At 39.7% G+C, this 24,842-nt stretch overlaps 1 protein-coding gene across 2 annotated transcripts in view; it reads right to left on the bottom strand.

Moving 5' to 3' along the window:
* Positions 1-535: 535 nt before the first annotated feature.
* LOC131227386 (putative disease resistance protein RGA3) overlaps positions 536-24,842 on the bottom strand; it is an 88,368-nt gene continuing 64,061 nt past the window's right edge. The window contains exons 1-2 of one of the 2 annotated variants that reach the window (XR_009162236.1): positions 9,020-12,310; positions 536-967 (exon numbers count right to left, since the gene is read on the bottom strand). Coding sequence is in view for 1 of the 2 variants with exons in the window: in XM_058223178.1 (XP_058079161.1) it covers positions 9,082-11,186 (2,105 nt within the window). In the remaining variant the exon portion in view is untranslated. Of the gene's footprint in view, positions 968-9,019; positions 12,311-24,842 lie in introns of those variants that run through there. The other variant, XM_058223178.1, reaches the window with a different exon arrangement.

A 24,842-nucleotide genomic window follows, 5' to 3' on the forward strand; every position in this document is an offset into this window, starting at 1 on the left:
ACTATGATGGGCCTCATTTTGGATTGGCAATACGAAAATGGCCCAGGTTGTAGGATTCTACCTATAGAGTATTTGTCTTCTCCTTCCTTTTTTTATTTATTAAAATAATAATAATAATAATAATAAATAAATAAAATAAAATAAAATTCAACCAGTTTGAATTTTCTTCCTTAACATTCTATTTGTTGGGCTACCATTAAGGGTTAGGAATTTCCATCTCTAAATTTCTTTGGTACATGGGCCATCAATGTCAATGGCTTGGATCATAGAAATAGTATGAAAGCTCAAGCCCAAAATGGCCGTGTACAAACATTCAGGCCCGCCAAGCATTGTATAGTTCCTAGTATTTTGTCCAACAGGGTGGTGTAAGCTGGGACTCCACCCTTGTGTAACAAGGGTTAAAAGTATTGTTGGAAGCAGATGGAATCATATCATCGTAACTATACATATTCACAGCAAACCACAGAGTATGCTGAAACCAATCTTCAATCTTTTTGTACATGACCAGAGACATGGCATGTATCTCTTGCTCAAATGAATCAAATAGTGGGAACCATTGTAGATGAGTATGTAATCAAATAAAATTTATCAAAACAATCCCACACCAAGTATTTAAATCACTACTCATACTTTTTTAGATCATTTTTTTCTCTACTATGTATAATAATATATAATATGAGTTGTTTTAATGCAAAAATAATAAGCACAAGAGAAATCTTACTTTGTTAAGGATAGTGGTGCTCCATCTGTGTCCGGCAATCCCCTTTAGCTTTATTTGAACTGGGGCAGTATTGTTGGAAGGAACCAAACACAACAACGTCGCTGTGATCTTTAGCGCTAATTTTTCCCCATGGGAGTCCACCATATCGATAGCCAAAAAACTTCTAAGATTCGAGCGGGTCCACCTCAGATGTGTACTCAACTCTAGTTTCATTACCAAATGGAGAGAAACTATAGGAGACTTTAACTGCACAATCATTTGAAAGATGACAGAGATAGAGAGGTGAGTTTTGCATAGAAAGAAAGAAAAAAAGAAAAAAAAAGAAAAAAAAGGTATTTGGGTCATTTGTGAGTGAGGCTGAGTGTGCAAGATGCTAGTGGTATGGATGGAAGGGCTTTATTTGTAGGCCAATAGAGCTTCACTGATTATACATTGACAAACATATACATAGGAAATCATTTGTAATGCCCATATAATGGGAGGCGTCTCATTTTTGTGGGCCCCCTTATATAACTATCAAGTAGTCTCAGGTTAGAAGATAAACAACAGGAAAAAGCGAATGTTTCATTGCTAAAAACTTATCGGCAATTGGGATCTCAGCATCATCAAGGACATTCATGTATCTTGGTGTCCCTATTTTCCAAGGAAGATCTAGAGGTCAGTATTTCCAGCCGATGCTGGATAAAATCAAATATAGAGTGGCTGGATGGAAAGAGAGATGGATGTCTTAGGCAGCCAAGGTTACATTGATTAATCATGTGTTGAGCAGTGTTTCTGTCCACACGTTGGCAGCTATCGATGTGCCTATTTCAGTGCTTTCTTCGTTTAAGAAGAGCTTGGCGGATTTCTTCTAGGGCTGGGAGAATGAAAGGAAAAAGCAGCATTGGACTAGCTGGAAGCAGATCGCTTTGCCTAAGAAAGGAGGGCTACGAATGAAAAATCTGAGAGAGGTAATGCTTTGCCACAGAATGAAGATGGCTTGGGAGATTTTCTTGGGGAATTCTGATAGCATCTGGAGAAATTATACGATGGAGAAGTATAAAACAGTCTCCCAACCAATACGAAAGAGTGCTAGTGCTTCCCTCCTGATTAATAAAGAGTAGCATTTCTGTTGGAAAGAAAAAATGGTGGGTATCCACATTCCAAGCATTCCCTATTGTGTGGTACACCTGAATTTTGGGCCAACCTAATTTTTTTTTATTTTCAAGGTGAGCATAAGGCAGTGTACCTGATGGATGTTGTGAATCTCATTCACATTATCCAGTAGGCACACCTGCATATGTCTACATGAGTTACGCTAGCTCGGGCCTAATAGAATGAGACTGTCATCCATACCTTGGACAGGCTTCATTTAATTCATAAGGGTAGTAATGGGGATAGGCGACCTGCCCAGCCCGACAAGCCTGACCCAGCTTTGGAGTGGGCTTGGACCTGTTAGCATGGCCAATGGGCGGGGCTTGGGCCTGCCATGCATGGTTGGAGTAATTTTTAGACCAGCCTTGGGCTCAAGTCATTTTAGCCTCACCTATTTTCACATGTATATTTTTTACTCTACAAATACTCCATTCCAATCCTGGATTAGGCAACTCAAGCAAAATGAATGTAGACCGTTGATTTTGTTCTTCTAAGTGAAGCCCACTTGATCAATGGCCAAATTAAAAACAATCAGGTGGGAAATAGGAATTTTATTGATTTCAGCCTGGGCTTGTGGTGCTGGGTTGGGCTGTGGTGGACCCAACAAACTTTCTCGAGTTGGGCTTTGCCGCATTTTGGGCTTGATCCGGGGTAGTCCTTTAATCTTAAGTTTCACATTGGGTGGTGCCTAGCTTGACCTGGCCCCCTGCCAGCTGGGCGGATTTCTGTAGCTGTAACACGGAACATGGCAGGGGTTCTAACAGCCCTAAGCTTTGCGGGGCCCACTGTGAAATATTTGTTATATCCATTCGGTCCATTTAATTATTTAGGTAGATGAGCCAAGACATGAGGCAGATCCAAAGCTCAAGCGAACATGTGGGTGGCATGTAGATGGGGTCCCTTGCACACACGTGAGGTTGGTTTCAGAAAACTAGTTGTGTGTGGGCCCACTGTCTTGTATGAAAGCCATAAAACCTGTCCGGTGGATGAAAATTGGAGGATGCAATTTCACGTGGGTCACAAGAATCCAAAGCGTTTGTGATGTAGAGCGGGTCGCGGACAGTTTCATGGCCAAGATGGATCAGAAAAGGCCTGATCGACGATAGAAGTGATCCAAACCGTCGGACCTTAGACTGAGCGTATCTCACAATCCAGAATGAGTTATCGGGCGTAAAATATATGATTTTGGGGTAGAACGAGCTACTTTAGCCAACCAACCTCGCTATGTCAGGTTGCGCAACCCGGATTTGCGAAATACCCCTGGATCAACGATTGTTTCCCTGTTTTAATTTTATTTTTACTATAAATAGTAAGTTTTAGTTTGACTATAACTCTTCATCCACCGGGCTTTAGGAGTTGCGCCCAACGTGAAAAGAGCTTAGAATAATTAGGAGAACGGTTTGGTGAAGCCGAATAGGATACTTACTATTTTTGGCCGAAAACCTTGCGCACTAGTAAACATCACGACCGTCTATAAATAGTAAGTTTATTATTTATAGTGAGTTGCGAATTCTAGGAGTTTTAGTTGTAGTTTGCTTCTGATTTCTCTCCCATTGCTTAGTGTCCCTATTTAAAAGGTTGTGAACTTGTTTATTTCGGCAATTAATCAATTTCAAATTTTATTAGAATTTATTTCTATTTTCTTGCTTTCTTTCCTCGTGGATTCGAGAAGTCTCAGTGAGGAGTCCAGAGAAGCTCCGTGGATTTGGAGTAGTTATCCTTGAGGAAGATGGTGATCGACTTCATCACGTTCATCCTTACGTCAATTGGTATCAAAGTGAGGATTCCCCTCGGGCCGATGACAAACAATGAAGGTATGAATCAAAATCCTGCGGTGATCCGGGATTCGTTATCTTTCGGCAAGAATGGAAGCTTTCCACCAGGAGAGTCAATTGACCATATAAGGGCTGCAGGCAACCCTCGACCGTCTTGCGGATGCGCTATGTCCGCCCCGAGCCCTAGGCAGTGCTCAACCTCCTATGGTTTCTCCACTAGTCATGGTTGCTGTACAACACAACCTCAATTTTCATATAGCACTACCAGTGGCAAACCGTAGAGCTACACCAGATGATTCAAGTTCTAGTGACGAAGACCTTAATGAAGGTTTTTCCTGACGACCAATCCATGGAGGCGATCATCTAGATCGTGCTAAAAAAGACTATCGAGGTAAGGCTGAACTTCCTAGTTTTAATGGTTTATTATGTATAAAAGATTTCCTCGATTGGCTAGCCGAAGTAAAGAGATATTTTGTTTATATAGATGTGCTAGATCATAAAAGGGTAAAATTGGTAGCGTTTAAATTAAAATCTGGTGCTTTTGCATGGTGGGAGCAATTACAACTCTCACGAGCCCGCCAGAACAGGGCACCCACCTCATCATGGCCACGGATGAGACGTCTTCTTCGATCACGATTTCTCCCCAGTGATTATGAGTAGATATTATTCTAGCAATATCAAAATCACCGACAAGAAAATCGAACTGTTACAGATTACACTAAAGAATTCCAGCGGTTGGCTACACGAAATGATCTGTCAGAATCTGAGTCACAGAAGGTGGCACGATTTATAAGTAGGTTGTGACCGACAATTCAGGACCGAGTTCAGATGTACCCAGTCAGGACCATGGATGAAGCAGTTCAATTGACAGGTAGGGCAGAAACACAACTTGCAAGAGTTCTTCCTTGTCTTTATCCATCAACTCGACCCCCCATGATGGGTCCCACGCAGAATATAGTGCTGGTACGAGGAAAAGATCCGGTAGGAGAACATTCTCAACCTCCTATAACCGAAAACCGTGATACGGGGAGTGACTCATCCAGACCTCAATGTGCAGCACCCACAATAGCGAGTTCGAGTAGCATTCTAAATCCTTATGCTCAACCAAGGCCGAATAATTAGTACCGCTGTGACCAACCAGGCCACTTATCAAACACTTGTCCTTAACGTCCCGCAGCATACTTGACTATAAACAAAGGGGGCACTGAAGATGAGGCTGCAGAAGACCATGACTTTGATGAACATAAACAAACTACTGAAGAAATAACAGGTAGTGATAAAGTGAAGGGCGATGATCGTGGCGAATTTCAAGCTGTGAGGCGATTACTGTATACCCCACGAAAGGAATTACATCCACAGCAACACAATATATTTCGTACTCAGTGCACTATCAACGGAAAGGTCTGTGATCTGATCATAGACAGTAGTAATAGCGAGAACATCGTCTCAAGAGTGATGGTGGATAAGTTACAGCTACCAACGACGAAACATCCTTCCCTGTACTCAATTGGCTGGATAAAAAAGGTGAATGAGACCAAAGTAATTGGACAATGCATTATCTAATTTTCAATTAACAAAAATTATAAGGATCAGATACTTTGTGAAGTGGTTTACATGGAAGCTTGCCATATGCTAATCGGTCGACCCTGGCAGTTGGATCGTGATGCGACCCATTGGGGACAAGACAATGTCTATATATTCGTTAAGGATAGTCAAAAAATAATCTTTACCCTTATGGCATCAGAGAACTACCCTGAAGCCTCTAAAGTGGAGGGGAGTTCCCTTTTGACCATTCGAGATTTCATAAAGGAATCTAAGGAAACCAGCAAGGTATACATCGTAGTGCTGAAGGGCGAGGAAGAGGAGCCCTCAAACATCCCTCCAAGTTTAAAACTGTTGTTAAACGAATTCAAAGAAGTCTGACCTGAAGATTTACCTGATGGATTGCCCCTCATGAGGGACATTCAACAACACGTAGACCTCGTCGCTGAGGCTAACCTGCCCAACCGCACTCATTATCGGATGAGTCCGAAGGAGTGTGAGATACTTCATGGGCAAGTGGAGGAATTGATCTGTAAGGGTCTCTTGAAAGAGAGCATGAGCCCATGTGCCGTACCAACATTATTAACGTAAAAAAAAGAAGCTGGCGCATGTGTGTTGATAGCCAGGCAATAAACAAAATTACCATAAAAAATTGGTTCTTAATACCACGGTTGGACGACATGCTTGATATGCTAGAAGGGGCCAAGGTGTTCTCTAAACTAGATTTAAGGAGCGGGTACCATCAGATTCGTGTCCGACCTGGTGATGAGTGGAAAACAACATTCAAGACCAAGTAAGGGTTGTATGAGTAATTGGTCATACCCTTCGGCCTATCGAACGCACCAAGTATTTTTATGCGTTTGATGAATCAAGTTCTAAAACCGTTGACTGACCTATTTATGGTAGTATATTTTGATGACATATTGATATATAGCCAGGATGAGACGGAGCACAGGAAACATCTCAGGCAGGTGCTGAAGGTCCTACAAATTAACAAGTTGTACCTAAACTTGAAGAAGTATAGTTTTTTAACTGATAGCCTGTTGTTTCTAGGATTTGTTGTAATGTCCACAGGCATCCGTGTGGACGATGAAAAGGTACGAGCCATTAGGGAATCGCTGATCCCGACAAACATTCATGAGATGAGAAATTTTTACGGGTTGACGACTTTTTATCATCGATTTGTACGAGATTCTAGCACCATATTCGCGCCTATAACAGATTGCATGAAAAAAGGATCATTCCAGTGGATTGATAAAGCTGATAAAAGTTTTCATGATATCAAACATCGTTTGTCTACAACAACGGTCTTGGTGCTTCCTAATTTTCACAAATTGTTTGAGGTTGAGTGTGACGCTTCATACGTCAGAATTGGAGAAGTATTATCACAGAAAGGCAGGCCGGTAGCCTTCTACAGCGAGATGCTCGGCGAAGCTCGAAAGAAGTGGTCGACTTATAAGCTTGAGTTGTATGCAGTTGTTTAGGTGTTGCAACATTGGCAGCATTATCTGATTCAAAGAGAGTTTGTTCTGTACACTGACCATCAAGTATTAAAGTTTATTAATAGTCAGATTAACGTGGATCGTGTGCATGCTAGATGGGTTGTGTTTTTAAAGGAATTTACATTCGTTCTGAAGCACAAGTCAGGGCAGCAGAACAAGGTGGCTGATGCACTTTGCCGTCATGCATCACTACTTGTTACGATGAGTAACAAGGTGGTCGGCTTCGACTGTCTCAAGAAGCTATATGCCGAGGATGAGGACTTCAAAGATTCTTGAATGAAGTGCCAAGAAAGTCACCCCAATAACCTTCATATACAGGATAATTTCCTCTTCAAAGGGAATCGAGTGTGCATCTCCCAAAGTTCTCTGAGGGAGCAGATTATTCAGGAGCTATATGGAGGTGGCCTCGGTGGACACCTTGGGCCAAACAAGACACGAGATCTTGTGAAAGAGTGGTATTACTGGCCGTAATTAGTACGTGATGTGGAAAAAGTCATATAATGTTGTCATGTTTGTCAGACCTCCAAGGGGTTATCTCAGAATACGGGCCTCTACACCCCGTTACTTGTGCCTGACGGTCCTTGGGAGGATTTATCAATGGACTTCGTGCATGAATTCAGTGTTCGTGGTGGTAGATCGTTTCTCTAATATGGCACGCTATATCCAATGTAAAAAGACTCTCGATGCAACACACGTAGCGAATCTATTCTTCAGGTAGGTCATACGACTACACGGGGTCTCTAAGACCATTACTTCTGATCGTGACACGAAGTTCATTAGCCACTTTTGGCAGACATTATGGACTCAATTCGATATACGACTTCAATTCAGCAGTGCTTACCACCCACAGACTGATGGGCAGACCGAAGTTGTGAATCGCATATTGAAAAACCTCCTTCGTTGTATTTCAGAAGAAAAAATCAAAGTAGTGGGATTTAGCCTTGTCTCAAGCAGAGTTTGCATTCAACTACATGGTGAACCGCTTGACAGGGAAATGACCGTTCCAGATTATCTACGGACAAGTGCCTCGTCACACACTTGACTTGGTCCCTTTGCCCAAGCACCCAGGCACGAGCATTGCAGCAGAACATATGGCAGACAAAATCATGGGCATCCATGAGGGAAGTGCAGACTAAGCTCTACATGCCTCGAACGAGAAGTAAAAGGAACAAGCGGATAAGCACCGGTGACAAAAAGTGTTCGAAGTGGGCGACCGCGTTATGGTCCATCTGCGCAAAGAGAGATTTTCGACCAAGACATACAACAAGTTAAAAAATAAGAAGATTGGACTCATCCTAATCATTCGAAAGATCAATGATAACGCTTATGTTGTTGATCTTCCAAATGACATGGCTATCTCATGGACTTTCAACATTGCAAACCTGACCGAGTATCATGAACCAGAGCAGGATGAGAACTTGAGGACGAGTTCTTTTGAAGTGGAGATGACTGATGTAGGGTCGCAGACAGTTTCATGGACAAGATGGATCAGAAAAGGCTCTGTCGACGATAGAAGTGATCCAAACACCTTAGATCGAGCGTATCTCACAATCCGGAATGAGTTATCGGGCGTAAAATATATAATTTTGGGGTAGAACGAGCTACTTTATCCAACCAACCCCGTTATGCCAGGTTATGCAACCCGGATTGGTGAAATACCCTTGGATCGTCGATCGTTTCCCTGTTTTAATTTCATTTTTACTATAAATAGTAAGTTTTAGTTTGATTATAACTCTTCATCCGTCGGGCTTTAGGAGTTGCGCCCAATGTGAAAAGAGCTTAGAATAATTAGGAGAGCGGTTTGGTGAAGCCAAATAGGAGACTTACTATTTTTGGCCGAAAACTTTGCGCGTTAATAGACATCGACCATCTATAAATAGTAAGTTGCGAATTCTATGAGTTTTAGTTGTAGTTTGCTTCTGATTTCTCTCCCATTGCTTAGTATCCCTATTTAAAGGTTATGAACTCATTTATTTCGGCAATTAATCAATTTCAAATTATATTAGAATTTATTTCTATTTTCTTGCTTTCTTTTCTCGTGGATTCGAGAAGTCTCTGTGAGGAATCCAGAGAAGCTCCGTGGATTCGGAGTAGTTATCCTTGAGGAAGACGGTACTGATCAACTTCATCACGTTCATCCCTGCATCAGTTTGGGGCATATGGATAGTTGAAAGCATGAAAATAGCAGTAACTGAATGAACCAATCAACTATATACCTACTATACTCATTTATCTGATGAGAGAATTAAGAGAGAGAGAGAGGGTTCAACTATATACCTACTATACTCATTTATCTGATCATGAGAGAATTAAGAGGGAGAGAGAGAGAGAGGGAGAGAGAGTACCTGGTTGTGCGTGATATTCTTTGAACCTTGTCTACCTGATGGATCTTCTCATCTTCACCGCCTTATTTGATTCTTTCGTAATCAATCTCGATGCTTGGGATGTGTGATATGTTGCTCCGATCCTCCCCTCTGCATCTCTCCGCCAGCATTGGACTGTCGATGATTTCAAGATAGGTAAGGCCCCGCAACCCTTGAGGCAATGACTGCAACTCAGGGCACTCCTCGATCTGGAGACTCCTAAGCGACTTGAGTTGTCCCAAATCATCAGGAAGAGACCTCAATTTAGAGCAATAGCTGATAGTAAGGCTTCCCAGTGACTCTAATTGTTTCCATCCGTAGGGGAGACACATCATGTTTTCTAAATAAGACATATAAAACGTCTCAAGGCTTGGGAGGTTCGATAATGGCCACAAAATAATTTCATAACATCTCCAGATGTAGAGGGACGTTAGACTTTTCGGGAGGTGTGTCGGCAGTGCCTTCAATTTTGGGCATTTGTCAATTGTTAATGAGTGTAGAGACGGCATTATATCTCCATCTTCTAAGCTCAACTCCCACTCCAACAATTCATACATGTCAATGAACCGGAGACTTTTCAGCTTCGGGAATGCCACCCCGTTTATGCCCCCACCACTGCTATTCCCGTAAAACTCACTTCCCACCCGTTTTACAAGACCTGTCGTTATTTCAAGGTATTCGAGCGAAGGTAGACTCCCTAGCCCAGGCAACTGTGTACAGTTATTGCAACCTTTTAATTTCAACTTGACTAAATTTGAGAAAGATGAATAATCTCCTATCCAGGTTGGGAACTTGTAACCAATGTACCTGCAAATTTCCAGCTCTTCTAGGTTAGCAAGTGGCGGCCGGAGGGCTTCAACTACATTTTCCATCCTCTCCACCTCACCATTTCCTGACATTTCAAGAGCATCATCTGGTGACATATATAGAGACAATACACGAAGTTGTAACTTGTTCTCCAGCTGTGCTTCCTTAGCCTCATTCACACTCGCCACTCTCTCCAAGTGTTCTATTCGTAGCTTTCCTTGGAGAGAGTCAAGTCGCTTCAGCTCTCCAATCTTACATCCTCCATCGCCTCCCACGATAAACCTACTCAATGTTCGAAAGGAACTTATTCTCCCCAACCCTTCTGGTAAGTACTTTAGTTTTGCTGTGCCTTCAATTTCCAGATGTCTCAAGCTAACCAGTTTGCCCATCCTTCTTGGTAATCTAGCGAGCTCCCAACATTGATTCAAATTCAAGGTCTGCAAATTGCGGAGAAGAGTCACTGATTCTGGCAACTCAACTATCTTCGAATAAGACAAGTCAAGATATCGTAAATGCTTCAGCAACCCAATAGAGCTTGGCAATTCTTTAATGCTCATGCTCAGAAAATAGGACATGCCGTTGCCAGTACCACCAAAATCCAATGCCCTAAGGGACCTAGTGCATTGGAATAAATTATCAGGGATGGTACTAATTGATGAACGTCCCAATAATGAACGTCCGATTTGGAGCAATGTTCGCAATTTTTTAGCATCACATAGAGCGGCTGGAATTTCCGGAGTTTCCCAGTTGACAATAAAAGATAAATGACGGGCCGTAACAAAGCTGGAGTCTGACTTTCCATTCTCAAAGATGCAATATTCATTCTTTGTAATGAATTGAGCGAGATCATGAAGGAGATCATGCATTGTAAATCCTTTATACACTGCATCTTGAAACAAAGACCGCGCCAGTAGATCATCAAAGTACTCTCCGCCAATTGCTTCCTTCTCTCTTTTTCCATCGGGCTTGATGAAACCCTGAGCTAACCACAACTTGACCAATTTATCCTTCTCCATCTCATGATCTTTAGGATATACCGAACAATATACAAAACACTGCTTCAAATGGACAGGCAGACTATAATAGCTCAGCAATAAAGCCGGTAAGATACCTTGCGCGATCTTCGGTATTTCCCATGTTTTGCTTTCCAAGATGTCCTGCCAATCTTGTGCCGTCCTCTTGGAACGCATGGCGCTTCCAATTACCTTTAACGAAAGAGGCACTCCTTTACACTTCTTCACTATCTCTCTTCCGATCTTTTCTAACGCCAGGCAATCTACCACTTTCCTCCCAGTGAAAGCTCTGCTACTGAACAGTGACCAACAATCATCATCAGATAAACCTTCCAATTTATGCATGTAGGCGGATTCGCATGTAATTGCAACCTTCTTGCTGCTAGTGGTGACCAAAATCTTACTTCCTTGAGCACCACTTCGGAAGGAAAGCCATAGTTTCCCCCACCTGTCACTATCATCGTTCCACACATCATCGAGGACAAGCAAGAATAGCTTGTCCTGTAATGTTTGGATAAGCTGCTTTTGCAATGAGTCTAGCTGAGAATCCGGCGGACTTGTCCCTCCAGCTGCTTTTATAATTTCTTTTGTAAGATTTATGACATTAAAATCATCAGAAACACGAACCCATAGAACCTTATCGAAATGGCTCGTCACCCTTTTATCATTGTAGATCAATCGAGCAAGAGTCGTCTTGCCCAACCCGCCAATGCCTACTATCGAAATGACATGAATCCCTCCCTCCTCAGAACTGCTCCCGCTGACCAACTTGCTTATTATGATATCTTTGTCTCTGTCTCTCCCGAGCATCTTTGATTCATCTACGTGCGAACTCGTTTGAGACTCGGTCTTGTGAAGCTCACTACCACCACGGAAACTGTGATTCAACTCAGAACTGAACTTACTTTTGTCATCTGCAATCTGATCCAGCTTCGCACGCACTTCTTTTATCTGATGTGCAAAATTACGCTGTGACGCAACTTTGTTGAAAATTGTGGGAAAAAAGGACCGAACCTTATCTCCAATGCTGCCATTATCAGTAGCATCACCGTCGGTCCATGAATCATGGGCTAACCTTATCCAATCTTCTAGACCGCAACATGAAAAGAGTGAAAATAACCACGTCCATGCCTGGTTTTCCATGCGCTGCTGATCGTCACCATCGTCTGTCCTTGATTCAGGTTCTGGCCATGGAATCATCTCATCTAGCAAGTCCTCCACATCGTAAGCCACGTCTTTGAGCTTTTTTAACCAAAGTTGCATGCTTTCGTTGTGAAATTGGATAATTTCTGCATCATTAAGAAGTGCTTGAATGGATTCGAACGTAGAAGATATCTTTTCAAGTTCTGCTTGGGCACCACCAACCGAATAAACCTCTTCTCTGAGTTTCTTCATAACCATTGAAACAAGCGCATCTGTCATTGTTCCAGAACACACACACACACACACACACACACAGAGAGAGAGAGAGAGAGAGAGAGAGAGAGAGAGAGAGAGAGAGAGTGAGAGAGAGAGAGCTTTGAAACCCCAGATAAAACAGAGACAAAAGAGAGCTTTGAAACCCCAGAAGAACCAGAGACAGTGAGAGAGCTTTGCAGAGACAGAGAGAGAGCTTTGAAAACCCAGATAAACCAGAGACAGAGACAGAGCTTTGAAAACCCAGATAAAATAGAGACAGAATCTTTGAAACCCCAGATAAAGCAGAGACAGAGAGAGAGCTTTGAAACCCCAGATAAAGTAGAGACAGAGAGAGCTTTGAAACCCCAGATAAAGCAGAGACAGAGAGAAAGCTTTGAAACCCAAAGAGAGAGAGAGAGAGAGAGAGAGAGAGAGAGAGAGAGAGAGAGAGAGAGAGAGAGAGAGAGAGAGAGAGAGATGTAGGAAATTTAGAGTAAGAGAGCGATCAGATCACAGGAAATTGAGAGATAGAGACCGATGACAGAAGAAATGAGGAATAGATGAGATTGCAGGAAATTGATAGGATTAGAGCGATCAGATTGCACGAGAGAGAGCTCTGAAACCTGGTAAAAGAAGAAGCGGAAAGAGCCGGATGGTTGGTCAATGCTTTAAGGTAGACCGTCCAACAATGTTCCGTGGGTCTCACAGAGATGTCCGTGTGAAATCCACTCCATCCATCAGTTTCTCCATATCAGTTAAGGAGATAAGCACAAAAAAGAACCAGCTCCACGACCCAAGTGGACCACAACACAAAAGAAAAATAATGATTGAAAGCCCACCATTAGAACCTTAGTGGAGCCCACGTAAGTTTTTGATGAGTATGATATCTGTGTTTTCCCTTCAGCTGTGCGATCACCTTGTCAATGGTTTGGATGGCATATAAACATCACTGTGAGCCCCAAAAAGGTGGGGACCACATGTTTACCTGTAAAAGTGAATATGATATTTCACAACGATATTTATGTACAGCACACATATGTTTGTCATTTTGTACACGTCTCACCCATAGTTCAATGATCGAGACCAGGGGACTGTTGGGGCCCACCATAGATTGGCCATGCTCTTAAATATCTTTTGATTGGACAATCCTAACCGTTCAATTTATGTCCAGATAGATGATCGCAAACAAAGTAAAGCAATGGTCCACATTCAACTCGAAAAACGCTAGCCGTTGGTGGCTAGGAATTCAAATGTAGGACAGTCCATCCACGGTGGGACCCATCAGATTGATCATCTTGACCGCTGAAACATGGGCCCCACTTATAGAAACTGGAAAGGTAAGCACGCTGCCCATGGAGGATCATATTTATACCTATTTGAATGGATGGTTGTGATCACTTCCGAGATGGTGGGAAGTGTTGGACGTGGTACAGTCATCTAAAATGGAATGGTGTCGTCTATATAGGGGCCTTACATCAGATGGGAATGGTGTCGTCCATATACGGGCCTTATATATATATATATATATATATATATATATATATATATATATATATATATATATATATATATATATATATATATATATATATAGAGTCATGCTCCCCTGCGCACCTACGCACGTGTGCACCTTTGCACACGTGCCATGGGTGTCTAATCTGAACGGTCCATGTGATGCGGAATCCCATGAAACCCCATGTGACAAATTTTCACCCTGATCTAAAATTATATTGGGCCACAGCAAAGAGAAATGAAAATCAAGGGAGGAAACTGTTTTCATTTTCCATGGCATATCAAAATTTTAAATCAAAGTAAAACTTGGTCCTAGGGGATTTCAGGAGGTGCTGCTTCACATGAACGGTTCAGATTTTGGATCCACATCACGTATGATGGGTTCTCAAAAAAGTTCGTACATAGTACGTACGAACTGGTTCGCAGGTGAGCAATTCCGTGTATGTATATATATATATATATATATATATATATATATATAGAGAGAGAGAGAGAGAGAGAGAGAGAGAGAGAGAGAGTCATGCTCCCCTGCGCACCTACGCACGTGCGCACCTTTGCACACGTGTCATGGATGTCTAACCTGAACGGTCCATGTGATGTGGAATTCCATGAAACCCCATGTGACAAAATTTCACCCTGATCTAAAATTATGTTGGGCCATAGCAAAGAGAAATGCAAATCAAGGGAGGAAAATGTTTTCATTTCTCATGGGCCATCAAAGTTTTAGATCAAAGTAAAACTTGGGCCCAGGGGGTTTCACGAGGTTCTGCTTCACATGAACGGTTCAGATTTTGGATCCACATCATGTAGGATGGGTTCTCAAAAAAGTTCGTACGTAGTATGTACAAACTAGTTCGCAGGTGAGCGTTTCCGTGTGTGTGTGTGTGTGTGTGTGTGTGTGTGTGTGTGTGTGTGGGTCCTTACTCTTGCTCGGGTGGTAGACTCTCATGAGTTTCAACTCCCGGTCAAGGGTTCGAGTGCCCATAGGTGGTGAAATTCCACCAGCGTGAGTGTGTGGGGTGTGTGTGCGTGTGTTCCTATTTGATGTAGGACAATTAACCACTTGCTCTAAAAGCTCGAACTGTTAGAGTATGGCGAATTAATCCTTTTATCTCATTGCCCAGGCCCTACGTCTCATGGGTTAGGCCCTTGGTCGAACCCCCCTCGTGGGCCCCAAATCACATGGGTACCACCTCACACGAGCCACCCGAGTCACACGGGTGGGGCCCGCATCTCACGAGCCACCTGCCTCACACAGGCCGTTCACCCCGAGTGTGCCTCTGCATTTCATAGGCCACCCCACTCGAGCCCAGAGTGAAAATGCCCCCGCATTAATCATCCCCGGTGAGGAGTCTCGAACACGAGACCTCCCGCTCTAATATATATATATATATATATATATATATATATATATATATATATATATATATATATATATATATATATATATATATATATATATATAGGGGTAGGACGAGCTACTTTAGCCACCCAACCCAGCTATGCCATGTTGCGAGATTCTGCTAGATCGACGGTCGAATTCCCGTTTTATTTCTATTTTTAATTTTTATAGTAAGTTTTAGTTTGGTTATAACTCTTTATCCATTGGGTTATAGGAGTTATGTCAAACATGAAAAATGCTTAGAATAATTAGGGAAACGTCATGATTAGGGCAAATAGAACACTTACTATTTTTGGTTGAAAACCCTGTGCACTAGTAGAGATAACGGTGTCTATAAATAGTAGATTATGGCGTCTATAAATAGTAAGTTTACTATTTTACAAAAAGTCACAAATTCTAGGAGTTTTAGTTGTAGATTCTGAAACTTCTCTGAAGGCTTAATCTCCCTATTTAAAGGGTTGTAAACTCATTTATTTCAATCATTAATCAAATTATAAATTTTGTAGAATTTATTTCTATTTTATTGTTTCTTTTGGGATATCTCCGGGAGGGGTCCATAGAAATTGTGGATTCTTAGCCTAGAGGAAGACGATGCTCGACCTCTGCACATCCTTCCTTGCGTCAACCTGGTAGAATTGGCTTAATATATTTGCCAAGTGGTATTCACGGTAGATCTACTTTTTCAAGGCTCCCATCCGACATATGTGATATACTGGCAGCAAAATGTTATCTAATGGTGGGGCTGCCTTTTTCATGGCTCCCATATTCACATGTACCAAACTGGTAGTGTAATCTAACTTGGGTTAGCCACACCAACAACATTGGTTGTGTCTCATCGCCAAGTTTTGTGAACCCTAAATGAGAGCAAGAAAGGTGAGACCCCGGCCTCAGCCAACACGGTGTGGCCCTTACCATGGGCCCCACCTTCATATATTTATTTTGTATCCATGTTGTCCACCATTTTTCCTAGATCATTTTGGTCATGATCTCAAAAATGAAGTAGGTCCAATTATTTGGTGGATGATACCATAGGAAACAATGGTGATTGACTATTAATATACCAAGCAAGTTTTAGATCAAGCTGATATTTGTTTTTATATTTTTATTTTTCACTTCATCCGGGCTTACGTGACCTTATCAATGAACAGGATGGTGAATAAACACTAAGGAAACATTAAGGTGCACCCTAAGAAGCTTTTAATGGTAGGGTATTCAATTGCCATTGTTTCCTAGAGTATGGTTCATCGAGATTTGGACATTGCCTAGAATGATTTGAAAGACTGGACTGTAACACAATACAGAATGGATACATCAAGGTGAGCCCGTGATGCTGGGAGAGGATGTGATAAGATCGATCACCTACTTCCTTGATTGATTGATACCTTGAATATACAAGAGAAAATCTCGAATCCATGAGAAGAAATAGAATTTTAAAATTTTTTTAAATTAATAGCTTATCATAAAAATGAGTTTTACACCTTTAAATAATCCTGAATAAACTCTAAAATCATAATCAAAGAGTCTTGTTCAAATAAAGAAATAATTTTTTTTAAAAATATGCAAATTTCAAAAACAATATAAAGATGTTTGATAGTTCTACACAAACATGCTCCACATGCCAACATGGCACACATAGAGATCATGTTATCCATCCATCAACTAAGACATTTGCTCAAAGTCAAGTAGGACCACTCATTAGGTGGGCCCAACCCAATTATTTTTAGAGAACTGATCACCTTTGTGCAAATGTGGATTGGCTAGTGACCTTACCAATGATTAGTGGTCAGTGCTCTATGGATCTCACAATAATGCATGTGCTTCATGCTGACGTAGGGATGAACGCGATGAGGTCGATCATCGTCTTCCTCAAGGATAACTACTCTGAATCTACAGAGCTTCTCTGGACTCCTCACAGAGACTTCTCGAATCCATGAGGAAAGAAAGCAAGAAAATAGAAATAAATTCTAATAAATTTGTAATTTAATTGATCAATGAAATAAACAAGTTCACAACCCTTTAAATAGGGATACCAAGCAATGGGAGAAAAATCAGAAGCAAACTATAACTATCACTCCCTAAAATTCATAACTTATTATAAATAGTAAATTTACTTTTATAGTAAGTGTCCTATATGTCTTAACCACGTTATTCTCCTAATTATTCTAAGCACTGTCATGTTGGACAAAACTCCTAAAGCCCAGTAGATGAAGAGTTATAATCAAACTAAAACTTGCTATTTATAGTAAAAACGGAACTAAACATGGAATTCGATCATCGATATGATGGAACCTCACAAATTCGGCATAGGCAACCTAGAATAGCCGAGTTGGTTGGCTAAAGTAGCTCGTCCTACCCCAAAATCATATATGGTACGTCGAGTGATTCATTCCGGTTTGCGAGATGTCTGTTTTAAGGTTCTGACGAACTTAATGGCTTCTGCCTCTAATTGGGCCTTCTCTGGTCCATCTTAGACATGAAAGTGTCAATGACTCACTCTACATCAGTCCCCTCCACTTCAAAAGAACTCGTCTTCGAGTTCTCATGCTGCTTCGGTTCATGATACTCTGTCCGGTGCGCTATAATGATACCCGGATCAAAAGTTATTATCAATTTATGTTCCACCTTTTGGTCCAACCATGCTAGGAATGTATCTATAACACTTTCTACATCAAACTCCTCCTCTTGGAAAAAACTCGTCCTCGAGTTACTTAAGGGACTTGGCTCATAATTTTAAGATAACTTTTGATGACGATGTTTATTAGCCATTTTCTTGTACTTAACATTAGGCTCTTGAGCTGTCACAATATATATACTCATGTTTTCCCTGACTTGACTACTATTGATCAGATCCTTCACTCATGCCTTTAAGATTTGATATTCTTTCTGACTCGCCTGACAGTGAAGGCAGTTGGGCAAACTAGCCCCAAGGACATGGCCTTGATAGTATCTTTCAATATGATCTAGACGATCTCCTCCATAGACTGGTCGTCAGGCAAAGCCTTCATCGAGGTCTTCATTGCTAGAACTCGCATTATCTGGTATAGCCTTACGATTCACCACTGGTAGTGCTCTGTGAAAATCGAGGTTGTGTTGTATAGCAACCATGGCCAGTTGAGCACCACATAGGGCTCATGACGGAATTAGCGCATCCGCAATACGGTTAAGGGTTGCCTGCAGCCCTTGCATGGTCAACTGACTCTCCCAGTGGAAAACTTTCACTCTTTCCTAAAGATAATGAATCCCTGGATCACCATCTACAAGATTTTTGTTCATACCTTCGTTATTTGCCATCGGCCTGATGGGAGTCTTCGCTTTGATACTAATTGACGCAAGGATGAATGTGATGAGGTCGATCACCATCTTCCTCAAGGATAACTACTCCGAATTCACAGAGCTTCTCTAGACTCCTCACAGAGACTTCTTGAATCCACGAGGAAAGAAAGCAAGAAAATAGAAATAAATTCTAACAAATTCAAATTTTAATTGATCAATGAAATAAACAAGTTCACAACCCTTTAAATAGGGATACCAAGCAATGGGAGAAAAATCAGAAGCAAACTATAACTAAAACTCTTTAAAATTCGTAACTTAGTATAAATACTAAACTTACTTTTATAGTAAGTGTTCTAGTGTCCTATGTGGCTTAACCACATTATTCTCCTAATTATTTTAAGACTTTTCATGTTGGACTCAACTCCTAAAGCCCAACGGATGAAGAGTTATAATCAAAGTAAAACTTACTGTTTATAGTAAAAACGGAACTAAACATGGAATTCGGCCATCGATATGATCAAATCTTGCAAATTCGGCGTAGGCAACCCGGCATTGCCGGGTTGGTTGGCTAAAGTAGCTCGTCCTACCCCAAAATCATAAATGGTACGTCGAGTGACTCATTCCAGTTTGCGAGATATGCCTGTTTTAAGGTTTTGACGAACTTGATGGCTTCTGCTTCTGATCAAGCCTTCTTTGGTCCATCTTGGACATGAAAGAGTCCGTGACCCACTCTACATCACATGCACACAACCCATCCATTTTTATTTTACTTTTTGGATCATTTATAGTATAAGCTTAAAACTGAGATAAATTTAAATCTCAAGTGGACCATATTACGGGAAATGGTGTTGACCTAAATAATAGGTCTCCATGACCTAAAACTGAGATAAATTTAAATCTCAAGTGGACTTGATGGCTTCTGCCTTTGATCAGGCCTTCTCTGGTCCATCTTGGACATGAAAGTGTCCGCGACCCGCTCTACATCACATGCACACAACCCATCCATTTTTTATTTTTATTTATAGATCATTAATAGTATAAGCTTAAAACTGAGATAAATTTAAATCTCAAGTGGACCATATTACAAGAAATGGTGTTGATTAAACAGTCACTATTAAAAATTTATTGGGGGCCCAAGTTTTAGATCAAGCTAATGTTTGATTTTTCCCTTCATTTGGGTCTGCATGGCCTAAATAACAGGTTGAATGTCAAACAAACATTATGGTGGACTCCATGAGATTTTCAATGGTGTACTTCAATTACTATTGTTTTCTAGTCCACTTGAGATTTAGATCTACCTCATTTGTGGGATGAAGCTGAAAAAATAGATGGACAGTGTGGATAAAACACATTCATCATGGTGGGGCCCGTATAGCACCATCCATTAGCCATCTAACTAGCGACAACTTCACTAGCCACCTAGGGCTAATTAGGTTCCAAAAATTAAATTATATAGAATTAGTATAATTATCACACAATGATTGCATGTATAAAAATACCAAAGGTCCACATATACAGCTGATATTGGTTACCTATATGCGTATACAATAGGAATGTTCCGTGTAGAGGTTACATATAGATAGATGGTGTGGATAAAACACATGCATCAATGCAGGGCCCGCAAATGCAGTGGATTTTGAAATCCACTGAAATCCTGCAGTGTGGTATCTACGTTGGGACTGAATAATATATGATATCTGGATTAATTCAATCCTTTCATAGTCGGATGAAATTTGCATGAGACCAAATGCAATTCTATACCATCCAATCGCAGTTTCCAAACAAGCCTTATAATAAGTGACTTTGTGCCTGAAAATGGATTGCACTGATCTTACAGAGCAGGTAGCTTGCAGGTGATAAGTTCTTATATTATTTTTTTACAGTGTGGCCCCTTCATTCATCCAATCTTTACAATAAGATCATACACTGGACAGATTGGGTGTCCTGGTCATAAATTCAGTCCCCACAATTATCAATTTAATCAATCTCTTAGGGAAAAAAGAAAGGCAATTTTCGTTTTATTCTTGGGACATCACTTTCTAAATTCAAATTTTCAACTACCTGTAAAATCCCTCAAAAAGATAGAGGGAGAGCAAATCTGATACTCTTCCCAGACAACATGGATGATACACGCATTTAGAAATTACTAGAGGATTGTATAAAAACTACACTCTAACTCAAATTAAAGCACTCGAATCTCATGTAACAGTTTAGTGCTATCATTAACAAAAATAATAATCTTATCTGATCACCAGACTTTCACATATGTGGATAGATATTGGACGGTTCAAAATGAAAAAAAATCCCACACTACGCCAAATTGGCCAATTTGCGACGTACTTTTGCGACGGACTTCGTCCGTCGTTAAAATCTCTTGGTTTAACGACGGATTTCATCCGTCGCTAACAGAAAAAGTCCGTCGCTAACCCCGTGTTTGTCGAAAATCCGTAGTTTGAACGTCGCTAAATTTAGCGACGGACCAAAATCCGTCGCTAAAATCTGATTTACGACGTATTTACGACGGATTTTGGTCCGTCGTTAATAGGCGACGGACGAAATCCGTCGCAAAATTCGCCTTTGTGACCGCCCTAAATTCCCGCCCAAAACACCAAATGGCGCGCTTTTCAGTTGCTTTTGCGACGGATCATTGTCCGTCGTAAAAGGGCTTTTGCCTTAACATTAACATTTTTCATTTTTTTAAGAATATGGAAAATTAAGTTTTTTTATAGTCTAATAATTGTTTTTTAATAGAATTTCGGTGGTTTAATTGTACATATTTGTATCTAAGATTATTTTTTAACCATTGATTGAATGCAAAAAGAAAATTTATTCTATTTTTATATCAATTGAGTGGAATTTTTATTTTTATTTTTTAATTTAAAAATAATATTTAAATGGTTTGTAATATAACATGAAAAAGAATATTGAGAAGTCAAAAAAATTTAATAATGTTTGAGAAAAAGAATAGATTTTGAAAAAATAAAAATCGTAATTTAATAAAAATCTATTTTGTGGGAACAAAAAAGAATTTTGAATAAAATTGATAAATTTGAAAAAAAAAAAAAGCATTTGATTTTGAGAAAAAATAATATCCTAAAAAAAAAAAATTAAAAATATTTTTAAAAATGTGAAAATTTTCACAATGTTAAAAAATGAAAATATTTTAAAAAAGAAAATGAGAGTTTGAAATTTGAAAATTAAATTTAAATATGAAATTTTATTTTATTTTCACTCAAAATAAAATTTGAGTGAAAAATAAAATAAAATGATATTAATAAATCGATACTTTATCAAAAAACAAACATTTTGAAACAAAAAATAAATAAGTTGAATAATTTTGTGATTTTGAAAATTAATTAAAAATGTTCAACATTCGAAATTAAAAGAAAAAGTTATTTATAAAAGCACTAAGATTTTGAAAAAATATATATATTTTTTAAAAATTTGAAAAGTTGAAAACAACATGATGCTTTTGAAGAAAAAAAAAATCGGCATTTTGGAATTTTTGGGAAAAAAATAAAAATTATTTTGAAAATAAAAATTCAAAATTTGTATTTTAATTTATTTTTTGAAATATTTTATAATAAAAATGATATTTTGTTAAAAGTTTTCAAAGAAAAATTAAGAGTAAAAAAATATACATTTTGAAAAAAATATATGTTATTTTTAAATGGAAATTGAAATTTATTTGTAAAAAAAAAATAATAATAAATTATTAGGCACATCCACTAATTGAACATTTAACCGTTTTTAGATAATTGAATTAGTCCAGATTGAAGAGTAAATAACTTCATATGTTTAAATCAAATTTCACTTAAATTGTTGATTAATCTTGTATGCCCATTATCTTTCTCACATGTAGTTAGCCTAATTGAGGTGAGTAACTAGTTAAATTGAGGGTATTAATCAGTAAAATAGAGTGAATGGGCTAGACGTAAAATGGGCTAAATATTGTTGTCAAAATTGTGACCAAACTTATTAACCCTGCGAGAACCTAAGAATTGATGTTAATAAGTTTTGTGGGCCCCATCATGATGTGTGTCGAACATCAACACCATGCATTTAATGTGTCTCATTTAGGTTACGAGATATCTCAAAAATCATCCGTAAATGAAACTCAAGTGGGCCATACCATCTAAAACCATGTCAAGACACCTTAAAAAATATAAAAGCACTTAGTGGGGCCCACATGAGTTTTGGATGAGGCTAAAACTTGGTCTGACCCCTCATCCAAGTGGGACACACATAATGAGTGGGTTGGATATGTGAATCACATTTAGGCAGGCCCAATATATGATATATGATTATGAATGTTTTAAGGAAACCCCTCTCCACTATATTATGTGGTGTGGCCCACCTAAGTCATGGATTGACTTTATTTTTAAGCTCTTGGCCCACCCAAGTCATGGATTGACTTTCTCCATATCGTTCAACGCCTTTATCGGATCATTTTAAGATATTAACTAAAAAATGGGGCGGGTCCAAGGCTTAAGTGGACTACAAAGTGGGGATTGAACGTCCACCATTAAAAATAACATTCATAGAAGTTTTGGATCAAGCTGATGTTTGTGTTTTCTTTTCATTTATATCTTTTTGATATTCTGAATATATATATAGTTTTTATATTATATGAGTGATTTTTTTTTGTTTTTTATAATTAAAAAGTAATATATTTAAATGATTTGTAATATCACGTGAAAAAGAATATTGAGAAGTTGAAAATTTTTAACAACGTTTGAGAAAAATTTTGAAAACAAAATGATGCTTTTGATGAAAAAAATTAGCATTTTGAAATTATTGAGAAAATTTTACTGAAAATTCGGGATCAACCCGCCTCGTTCATCCATTTTTCGAGATCATTTTAGAAATTTTTCAAAAAATGAATCATATCGAAAGATTAAATGGACCACATTACAAATAAGGGCAACAGATTGGCTACTCCCCCTGACACCATCCAATGATTGGTGGTTAGTGCTCTGCAGGCCCCACCATGATGTATGCGTTTAATCTATGCCATCCATCAATTTTTAAAGATCATTTTATGGCATGAGACAAAAAATGAGGCATATCCTAATATGAAATAGACCACATTATAGGAAACAGTGTTGAATGAGCGTCAATCGTTTAAAACATTTTGGAGGCCACAAAAGTTTTGGATCAAGATGATTTTTGTTTTTCCCCTTCATCTAGGCCCGTATGACCTAATAAACAAACTGGATGTCAAATAAACAATACAATTGACCCTACGAGGTTTTTAAAAATGGATAACCAATCACTATTGCTTTCATGTGGTGTAGTCCACCAGATCTTTGAATATGTTTCATTTTTGGGCTCATATCCAACAATGAGTTGGCAAAATAAATGGATCATATGGATATACAATATATAAATCAAAGTGGGCCACATCTACCCCATCAATCAGATGCACCATTCCTTGGTGGGCCTAAGGCTTAAAAATCAAGTCAATCTGTGACTTTTTTGGGCCACACCACATACAAAAGTTGGGAGGGGTTACCCTCCATTAAAATATTCATAATCATTTGTTAGGCCCACCGAGATGGGGTTCACAAATCTAGCCCATCCATCATGTGTGTCCCACTTGGATGAGGAGTCAGACCAAGTTTCATATGCATAAAAATTTCAGGTGGGCCCCACCAAGTGCTTTTATATGTTTTAGGCATTTCTTCACATGATTTTAGATGGTATGGCCCACCCAAGTTCCGTATACGGCTGACTTTTGGGATATCCCATAATTTAAAGGGGCCCCATCAAGTGCACGGTGTTGATGTTTGACACATGTCATGATGGGGCCCACACAGCTTGACCTTTGTGTTTAATCTGTCATCCCCATGAGTCAAGCTGTGTGGGCCCCACCATGACATGTGCCAAACATCAACACCATGCATTTGATGGGTCCCCTTTAAATTATGGGATATCCCAAAAATCAACTGTATACGGAACTCCGGTGGGCCATACCATCTAAAATCATGTGAAGACATGCTTAAAACATATAAAAGCACTTGGTGGGCCCCACCTGAAATTTGGATGCATCTGAAACTTAGTATGACCCCTCATCCAAGTGGCGCACACATAATGGATGGGCTGGATTTGTGGACCACATCTCGGTGGGCCTAAAAAATAATTATGTATGTTTTAATGGAGGGTAACCCCTCTCAACTTTTGTATGTGGTGTGGCTCATACGAGTCATTGATTGATTTTATTTTTAATCCCTGGGCCCACCATGGGATGGTGCATCTGACTGATGGGGTAGATTTTTGACACGCACCATGTTGGGGCCCACGGAGCCATACCAGACGCCGGCCTAAATTTGGGCGCGCGCTCAAAAACAGAGCCGCGCCCAAAAAAACCCCAAATCCCAAATCTGCTCTCTCTCTCTCT

This window comes from Magnolia sinica, chromosome 15, assembly GCF_029962835.1.
Source record: "Magnolia sinica isolate HGM2019 chromosome 15, MsV1, whole genome shotgun sequence".
Taxonomy (NCBI): Eukaryota; Viridiplantae; Streptophyta; class Magnoliopsida; order Magnoliales; family Magnoliaceae; genus Magnolia; species Magnolia sinica.